The 10,067-nt window shown below is 36.7% G+C and overlaps 1 protein-coding gene across 1 annotated transcript; it reads left to right on the top strand.

Annotated features, from left to right (window-relative positions):
- The first annotated feature begins 265 nt into the window (after positions 1-265).
- On the top strand, positions 266-4,385 carry cfl2 (cofilin 2 (muscle)). Its single transcript, XM_063007166.1, has 4 exons — positions 266-355; positions 2,343-2,650; positions 2,753-2,829; positions 3,014-4,385. Exons 1-4 carry the CDS (start codon positions 353-355, stop codon positions 3,124-3,126), a joined length of 501 nt encoding a protein of 166 aa, XP_062863236.1. The 5' UTR covers positions 266-352; the 3' UTR covers positions 3,127-4,385.
- Positions 4,386-10,067: the final 5,682 nt, after the last annotated feature.

The raw sequence follows: 10,067 nt of genomic DNA, 5'->3' as shown, positions 1-10,067 counted from the left end.
CTTTATTATTACAGTATGCAGTGGTGGCTGCATTTGCTCTGTTTTCACCCTTTATTGCACTGTGCAGTGGTCTCTGTGCTAGTAGTGTGTAGTCACTGTGTAGTTCAGATGTCAGTTTGTTGTGTAGGTCACTGGTGCTGTACAGTAGTGGTCACTGTGCAGTGGTGGTCACGGCTAAGCAGTGTGTCCGTCACTCTGACAGTGCCCTGGTTGCCCAGTGCGCCTCCCCTCTCCCTCTCTCTCTCCCCCATCTCGCTGTGTCGTTCTGGTGCGGTCGCGCATTCACATTCCCACACAGAAGTTATAAAGAAAATATTCACATTCACCGGCAAACCGGCTTCCATCGGACAGCATGGTGAGTCTAACATCTTTTCCAATTCGTTTGACTGGTGCACGTTAGTACGTTGCTAAATATAATTTGAACAACTCTGACTAAGCGTGGAACTTTTGTGCCGGTGACTCAGGGGGGCTGTAATGTACCACGCTGTTCGTTAATCATTTACTATCATCTTGGCTGATTTTCGGTACCGGTGTGAATTTATAATTTGTTTCGCTAATAGCCAATTAAATCAGTTCCACTTCGGTACAACTATATTCAGGGCCTTGATCTCTAGGCGGCCATTTTAACTTAATTTTAGCCCATACCTTATAACGGTATTCACTTTTAACTTGCACATTTATATTCACTGAATCATCAGGCAAATGTATATAAACAGACATCTTAGTCTGATCTTTGATCGTATTAACGCTATCACTTCTGTCAAGGTTCGGACCCGTAGCGAGACATGACTTTCCTGTCGTGTCTAAGTAATTTTATTACAACAATAAAACACGCTCTTTGTGTATAATCATTTTACAAACCTTATACATAAACGTCTTAGTTTAACTCGCAGTACTTACTGACCTATCTAACTCGTGGCAACCTGACAGAGCTCCCAGGCTGTTCGAGTCCTGGTAGGTGCAAGTCGATTCCGATTCCCGATGTCTAATTAAAGGGAATCAAATCGAAGAGTCCCGAATGGTGAAGTAAAAAGTGCATAATACTTAAGTATGATTTATACCTACAGCTTTGAAATATCTTTTAGGTATCTTATGGATTATTTTGTCTATGTATATATATATATAACACCAACATCGAGACATTTCTTGTACAAACTGTAGGCTACTCGAATAATAAACCTTTCTGATTCCGGTTCTGTATTTAAACGCGTAATTATCTTAATATTTATTCTAAATTAATTTTTTATTTTTTATTTGAGTTTGTTGTCTGTCATTCCTAAGTAAAACATTAATAGACTTCTGATAGTATAGAAAATGGCATTGCTACGTCGAATCTATTTTACAGTAAGGAATCGACTCTGTAGTTCTATAGTCCACTTTGAATTGGAATAATTAGAATCAGTAAATTGACTCCATGCGCTGATTTAGGAGCGTGTCACCAGCAAACCCGACTCTTTACTTCCAAATGAAGACACCAGTATGATTTGAATTTAAATAGTAATAAATCTGATTTAATATATTTTCTGGATACAATCAAAGAGAGAATGTACCGTCTTCAGTTATTCAGAGTCATAACTTGGGTGCAGGACCAAAACATGCCATGGGCATGGCTGGATTACTGACCGGGCCAGTGGGGCCAGCGCCCAGGGGCCCTCGAGGTTAAGGGGCCCTAGCCATGCCTTTGGGGTCCCTAGACTTCTACAGAAGTCGTTCACCATGGGTCCTTGATGTTCTAGGGACCTAGAAATTGCCAGGCAAGCTACCGTATGCGCCGACTCTACAAGGGCAGGGGGGGTGTGCCGATCGAGCGTTGCTCCACCAAGGTGGAGGGGGCGTGGCGTAAGCAGTGCCTATCATATGCGACCGAGAGGTGGTTCACCAGGGGGAGGGGTGCGTGGCGCGAGGAGGGACGCAGAGATTAGGTGCCTTTCAATACACTGTAGACTGGGGCAACTCAATATTTTTAACACTTTTAAAGGGTGCCGTGACTGAGCAAAGGTTGAGAAACACTGGTTTAATGTATTAATCTATTTATGTTTTTGGAGGGGGCCCTGGGCAACTCTTTGCCCAGGGGCCCAGACTATCCTTAATCCGTCCTTGGCCATGGGCAGTAAATATTTATGTGAACCATAATGTAGTAAAACAGTATTAAATAAGCACTTGTCACCTAGTTCTACTACTTTGATTCTTGCATTTTGTTTGGAACTATTAATTATTGTGTAAATTTTAGCACATTTCCTTTATTGTGTTGGAAATTTCAACACCTGTGTTTAAACCTCTTTGTTCTGTTACACACTAAGACATTGTTCTCATTTTCCCCAATGTCATTTTTTTAAAATCAGGCCTCAGGAGTCACTGTTAATGATGAAGTCATCAAAGTCTTCAATGACATGAAAGTGCGAAAGTCCTCAACCTCAGATGAAGTGAAAAAGCGCAAAAAGGCAGTGCTGTTTTGTCTCAGCGAAGACAAGAAAAAAATTATTGTAGAGGAGGGCAAGCAAATTCTTGTAGGTGATATCGGAGAGACTGTTGATGATCCCTATGCTTGCTTTGTTAAGCTCCTACCTCTAAATGACTGCAGATACGGCTTGTATGATGCCACATATGAAACAAAAGAGTCCAAAAAAGAAGACTTGGTTTTTATTTTTTGGTATGTGACCCTCTTTGTGTTGACAAGATTTATATTTTATTAAGCTTGATCTATTTTTACCAATAATTTTTTGTTTACTGAATTTAATCTGTGTTTATACAGGGCCCCTGAAGGTGCACCATTAAAAAGCAAGATGATCTATGCTAGCTCTAAAGATGCAATTAAAAAGAAATTTACTGGTGAGTTTCAGAATCTATTTATAATCATAGTGTATTTCAACAAAAACATGTACAAAACTGTATTTTGTTTTCTTGTTGCATTGTGAACAGGCTACCGAGTTGTTCAAAAGTATGTTTATCAATGTAATGTTCTCATATTCTCATCTTTAATGATATAATATTCACAAGTGGCTTTGTTTTTCAGGTATTAAACATGAATGGCAAGTTAATGGCTTAGATGACATTCAGGACCGCTCAACCCTGGCAGAAAAATTAGGAGGGAATGTGGTTGTATCACTGGAAGGACGACCATTGTAAATTGAAAAGACATGTGCCATCAGGATTCCACTTGCTTTTTATGTTAGCAGCTGTCATTTGATTCAAAAGGATTTTTAGTTTTTTTGTTGTTTTTTTTCAAATGATGGAGATCTCACTAACATCCACAGAAATAGCAGTATTTTGTCATTTGTCTTTTTCAAATTTAGGTAGTTTTGTAATTCCCCATATAATTTTTTTTCATAGTATGGATGGCCAAACAATGCAACATATCAGTGTCAGAAGGTTTAAGTCAGTGCTTCCTGTACAATCATAAAATGTTTAGTTGACCTTTTGAAAATATAGAGTTTTTATGTTCTGCTGTAACAAATGTGAGAATTTTTGTTGAGTTATTTATTTAAACTAATTAGGCTAATTTAAACTACAACCACACTAAATAATTTATAGATAGGAACAAACTTTTTGTTTATACACTACAAGTTTAGACAAACATGCATAGGGACTATGGAAGTGCTTTTTTTGTTATCGTTTTTGTTCCTGTGATGCATACGTTCAGCCTTACTGTTATCCAAATGTACAGTACAATACCAAATATGAAGGAGAGGGTGCTGTTTAGTTATTGTTTTTTAAAACGATGCAAAATGTCTGTTAAAGATGGCAATATCCACATTTGCCATCCTAAATAAAGTTTTTTTTTTTTGAGATCTATGAATTTGCCACTTTGCAATAAAACATTGTGGCGTACAACATGGACATGTGTCTTTGGGCTGGTTTGCATGGTTAACCTATTTACTAGGACACTTGAGAGATTCTTTTATTTTTTCTCCTTTAAAAATACTTTTTAACTTTTTCATCCAATGGTTTGCACCACCACTTAAAAGAAAGTTTGTAGGCCACATGCAAGATAGTCAGCTAATAAAGTATATAATAATAATAATAATAATAATATCAGACATTTAGTATGAAAGTGAGGATTGCATATAAGCATGAGTCAACTATGGCATGATAATTTTTCAATTCGGATTAGTCAGAATTCACCTCTCTTGTTGGAAAAACAGAGATTTGATTAACAGTGAAGTAGTGCTGGTTGAATGGATAACCCAGGAATAAAAGTACACTCATTAAATGTAATATTTATTATTTAAATAGTAACAACTATTTTACAGAACCTGTTTACCACATGTTCTGTCATTGTAATGTCCTATATAAAGCAGATTAATAACCAGTGTATTAAGGAGTGTGTTGTTATTACAGAAAGAAATATGTGATTTTTGGCACTTGCAGTAATAAAAGCAGGAAACTCTTGGGTATGCTGTTTGTAGAAAATTATCCACTTTGGGTCTTGAACATTTTCTTATAGTAATATAATAATTCTTATAACAATACACCCTGTCATGTTTATCCTTAATGTAATACTGTAGATTGCCTATAGGTTATTCAGCGTTTAAAGAGTAATAATGATATATCAATAACTTGACTACACTTTAATGTGTCACAGGCTACAAATGGCTCATAACATCAGATTGAGAACCACTAGTCAATGTATGCATTTGTTTTTTACAATGACTATTATAGTGTGTTGACTATATATACTACATACAACATACGACATATACCACCAGCCCCTTATGTTTTGCAAACAATGTAAATGTTTTTTAGCCATAAAGTCCTTCTTGAGTTTGTTTCCTAATGTGCTCTGGTAATAGATTTCTTTACATTTTAAAAGTTTAAATGGACCACGTTCATATGCCTCAGGAGCTTTCATGAGTGTGTGTCTTGCATTGGAACTGGGCTCAAGGCCAGGGGCAGCTTTCTCGCATTGGAGAATTTGATACCCCAGCAGTGAGCTATCCTCTACTGCTTGGTGCTATTTATGGCCAGCATGCTTTTGTGTCTTGTCATCGTTGTCCACAAAAGGCAAAACTGAACATGCCCCCAAAGAGTTGTGAAAGGGAAGATTGGCTGAGCAGCTTAAAGTAAAGTTATATAAAGTATTTTTACACTTGTGAATGGTGGCAGCAAATGAATTGGTGCATTTGAAGAACAACTGGGCTTTGTTACTAAGTTTGAGGGCCAAACCTGACATTATGCAGTAGTAATTCTTGGATTATTTTTCAAAATGCCTTAAAATTAAGTTTACATTTGCTATACTGTTTTTTTAGCTGGCTGGTTATCTCCCGATCAGGAACTTTCTAACAGAGCTTATGAAACTGCCTTTACTGCCCAAGCTCTAGCTAAGGCATAGCAGACACTATCTATTAACTATGTTTGTAATTTATGTTTTGGACAATAATATAATAGATTAGACACTGATCTATTATGACTAGACGCTATCTGTTGACACTATCTATTGACTGTATGTATTTGATGTTTTGGATACATTTCAACCAAAATACACCTGAGAGTACAAGTCTTATCTCAAAATCGCCCTTCAACAAGTACATTAACTAAGTATAGAGAATTCCTAAACTAATTGTCATTTATTTCGGTTTGTTCAGTTTAACACCTATGCTTGGGTGACAGTTCTTGACATGTAAGAATACATTCAAAACAAAGTCAGTATGTCAGAGATTATTGTGTACCACTGCTTTAAACAAAAGGCCTTTTATGTTAGGCCTGACTCTCTCTGAACAAGCAAGCTGAAAATAAACAAGTGACCTCTCTTTGCTCTAACCAAGACTGTGCCCTCTGAAAGGCAGCATAGAGCAAACTCTAGCTGCAGGAGTCATTACACGAGAAGTGTACAAGATCGTTAGTAAGGATTTTAGTCAAAATGCTTTCAACCAAATCCTGAAGTTGAACTGATTGTCAAAGTAAAAGGTGTAGTAAGAATACAGTCCATGATTATACTGCAGTAATGGATCAGATCTGATACTAAAATATGGTGAAATATGATAATTGCTAATAACATTATTTTATAATGTGTAATCTGTGTTTCTGTAGCAGTTTTAAACAATATTCAGTGGTTAAGTAGAAAGTACAACGGGTCTGCCTTGCTAGCCGGAGGTCCACTACTCACAATTTGTTTTATTCTATACATAAGTGACTTGTTGTAATAATGTTTATTTACAGAGAAACATGACCCAGGCAAAATAGGGATATGTTGCATGCTCCTGGGTCACAAGATTAAACTGCAAGGCAAAGTTACTCAATGTTGTATTACAGATGACAGCTGGATGAGGCCAGTTTCAATCTTGATTTTGTTTTGCTGTTGATAATGTTTTTTAAATTTTTTAAAAGAGCTTTTTAGCCTACTATCTAGAATTATCTACTTATTTTTTACATTAAACTTTTGCACAAGGTTAGAATTTAGCAAAAAAACAAACAAACAAACAAACAGTTAAGAATAATATATGTTTTGTTTTAATTAAAAATACAAGGACTTGGAATATTTGTTAATATGCAATATATAACTGCCATTCTTTTTTTTTCTCCCCCCCCCCCCCAATTTTTCTCCCCTAATCTAGTCATGTCCAATTACCCTGACTGCATCCTCTATACTGATTTGACCCTTCACCGCTGACTGAGGACGCCTCTCAACTGACATACGCCCCCTCCGGCATGTACAGTCAGTACAGACTGCATTTTTTACCTGCACGAGTCGAGTTCATACACTGACAAGCACTGTGTATGAAGGGCCACACCCCCATCAGCATTATTCCTCAGCCCTGTGCAGGCACCATCAGTCAGCCAGCAGGGGCCGCGGTTGCACCAGTTATGAGGACCTATGATCCGACTTCTTTTACCCCTAACCCTGAACAACAGCCAATCGTTGTTCATGCTGCCGCCCAGCCCAGTCGGAAAGGCAGAGCTGAGATTCGATACGATGTATTCAAAACCTCAACTAGCGTACTTTACCGCTGCGCCACCTGAGCGACCTTATAACTGCCATTCTTATGTTAATGAAAATTGTACAACTATTACAACAGTCAGACATTGTCAGTAAATTGATATGTGAAGCATGTTTGCTAAATCCTTCCTTGTTTGCAAGGTTTACTACCAAAATCCACACTGACTCTTAAAAACAACATTAGCACATGAACAATTTATCAATTAAGCAGATACATGCTTCAACATCTGGCAGTCCATTTATCTGGGTTTGGTATATGCTAGGAGAAATTTTCCTAATGTATAGAGCCAGTTTGGTTAATAAACAATAATGGTCCAAAGCAATAATATTACGATTGTTAGGAAGCATTCATTAATAAGTGACACAACACAACGCAATTGACAAAAACTCACAATATGAATGCTTACATGGCCACCTAGTGGTTATATCCAACGCAAATCGACCAGGTACACTTTGTTTTGCAACATGCTAAACAGGTTAATAGGAGTAACAAGAATAATAATACCATATTTTTTTCCCTGATACTACACTATAATTAGACCAAATAATGGGGTATGGTAAATCATCCGTAATGTTTTGAAGTATTTTTAGTTAGGCAAGGCAAGGCAAGTTTATTTGTATAGCACCTTTCGTACACATAGGCAATTCAAAGTGCTTTACATAAGGAGAAACAATTAATTAAAAGCATTAAAACATTCCTGAGATCTAGAACCTCAGAAAGACTTATTGCAAACATTTACTTACAATTAAGAGAACATGAAATTCAAACAAAAGAGATAAAAAATTAAGAACATGAAAAACTAAAAGAAAATATAGTAAAATATACCCTACACTTTAGAGAATATTAAATTAAAACAAGAGAGATAAGCAATTAAGAACATGAAAACTAAAAGAAAATATAGTAAAATATACCCTACAATTTAGAGAATATGAAATTAAAACAAGAGAGTTATATAAATAAACGAATGAAAAAAATACACTGAAAAAAAAAACAGAAAAAAACAACCTTGAATAAGTTTAATAATAATAAGTTCAATAAGAATAAGTACATTTATTCTGAGGGGGAAATGCTTTATCAAGAAATAATTGTTTTTAACAAAACCACATGTGCCACATTTAATATTTCTTGCATTTAATAGTTTGTACAACTTCTCTTTGCCAATAAAACAGCATTTAGTGTTCATAAGGTTGGCGAATACAAAACAGAAAATTTGACCCTCTTTAAAGAATCTCTCAGATCATCCGGTGTCTCACGTCTTCTCTTTTGTACTTTACATTTTAGCTCATTTCACAGGTTTTCTATGGGTTTTTAGATCAGGGAACTGAAATAGCCATGTCAGAAGCTTGATTTTGTGTTTAGGAAACTATTTTTGTGTTGAAAAACTATGTGGTACTATATTTATGTGGTGTTTGGATCATTGCCTTGTGTCTTGTCCCCATTTTAATGTATTGGCAGAGGCAGGCAGATTTTGAATTATAATGTCCTGGTTTTTCATTGAGTCCAAGGATAACAAGGGTCCCAGGTTCTTTTGAGAAAAATGCACCCCCACAAGGGTGGACATTAGATTGTTTTTAGTGTAGTCACTGAGTCAAAAAGCTCAGTTTTAGTTTCATCTGACCATAGAGGATGGTTTCCACTCCCAATAGTGTTAAGCAAACTCAAAGTGCTTACATTTGTGGCACGAAAGTGGTGTCTGGTGGTAGTTTTGGAGACTTAGCTACCTTTTGTGATATTTTGTTTCTCTTGTCATTCCCCACACCATGTGAGGCAAAACAAACTTGAATTCTCATCCAGGCATGTTTGTCAAGGTTCCAGTTGATTAGATTTTTTTATTTATTATCTAAACTCTCTTTATATATGGCAAGTATGTATTGCAATAGCCACTCCCTGACTTAGAAGTCTATTAAACTATGAACTCCATAAAAGCCTAATTTGTAACAATTTAATGTGTTAAATGCAGCAAATATAAACAGGCATGTCTTGACCAAAGAGTAACAAGCCACAAACCGCTGACCGGTTGTTAGGTGGCCCCATGAAAACTTTGCAATCTGGTATAGACCAGAACAACTATGACTCAACTTGCAGATAATTTATTACTAGTGATGAGGGAAATATGTCTGAACACAGTGCTTTAGTCCAGCAGTCCCCAACCTTTTTTGCATCACGGACGGTTTCATATAAGATATTATTTCACGGACCGGTGGGGGCGGGAGGATTTAAAATAGAATGGGCTTTTTTCCGCTGCAACGAGACGCTGCTCCCACCTAGTGGTGGTTGGGGACAATAACACCTGTAAAAGTACAGTGTTTTCATTGCTGATGTAGCGATCTCTAATTATTTATTCTTTCTGTGCGGCCCGGTAATAAATGACCCACGGACCGGGACCGGTCTGCGGCCCGGTGGTTGGGGACCACTGTAAAATTTAGTGGTATCTGCTGTTATTGCGGCACACAGCATTATACCATGTCATCACCGTGGCTGTGTTACAATGTTTCTACAACTGTCCTTAAAATTTATGTGAAAGTAGTAAGCTACCAATAGTGTCGTTTTTGTTTAAAACTACTTCTTAGAAAATATTGTGCTGTTTGCAGAGGTGGAAAGTAACGAATTACATTTACTCGCGTTACTGTAATTGAGTAGTTTTTTTGTGTACTTGTACTTTTTAAAGTAGATTTTACAACCTGTAATTTTACTTTTACTTAAGTATGTTTTGTATTAAGAATTGTAATTCGCTACATTTTAAATAACTTCCGTTACTGAGTAAAAAAAACAAACGAAAACAATAAAAAAACTCGACATTAAACCGGCCCGTTACGCTGTTTGATCCGGCCCGCTGAGCATTTACGCATTTGTGTGCTTTAGAGTCGGGCTTGCGAACTGAATCACTGAGTTAACGAGTCAGAAACGACTCACTCTGTTTCTTTATGATGTTGTGCATAAACAACTCCATGAATCGGTTCATTTGGTGAAGAGATTCAGATGTATAAAGCAATCAGAGCTTCAGAATTCACATTCTGGGCGGAATTTCAATCTATTTCTTCATTGGTTGTTCTATAAATGACAGTTTAGTGAACGAATCACCAATTTAAGCTTTTTACCGGGAAAGCCGAGAGAATAAATATAGTTTTCATT

This window comes from Trichomycterus rosablanca, chromosome 13, assembly GCF_030014385.1.
Source record: "Trichomycterus rosablanca isolate fTriRos1 chromosome 13, fTriRos1.hap1, whole genome shotgun sequence".
Taxonomy (NCBI): Eukaryota; Metazoa; Chordata; class Actinopteri; order Siluriformes; family Trichomycteridae; genus Trichomycterus; species Trichomycterus rosablanca.
The sequence above is the reverse complement of the archived record's forward strand: the minus strand, read 5'-3'. Positions and strand labels throughout refer to the sequence as shown.

What these genes read in the sequence shown, in the direction of transcription:
- cfl2 (XM_063007166.1), top strand. An exon ending in GACTTGGTTTTTATTTTTTG is followed by an intron (nt 2,651 to 2,752) that starts GTATGTGACCCT and finishes GTGTTTATACAG; the next exon opens with GGCCCCTGAAGGTGCACCAT. An exon ending in AATTAAAAAGAAATTTACTG is followed by an intron (nt 2,830 to 3,013) that starts GTGAGTTTCAGA and finishes TTTGTTTTTCAG; the next exon opens with GTATTAAACATGAATGGCAA.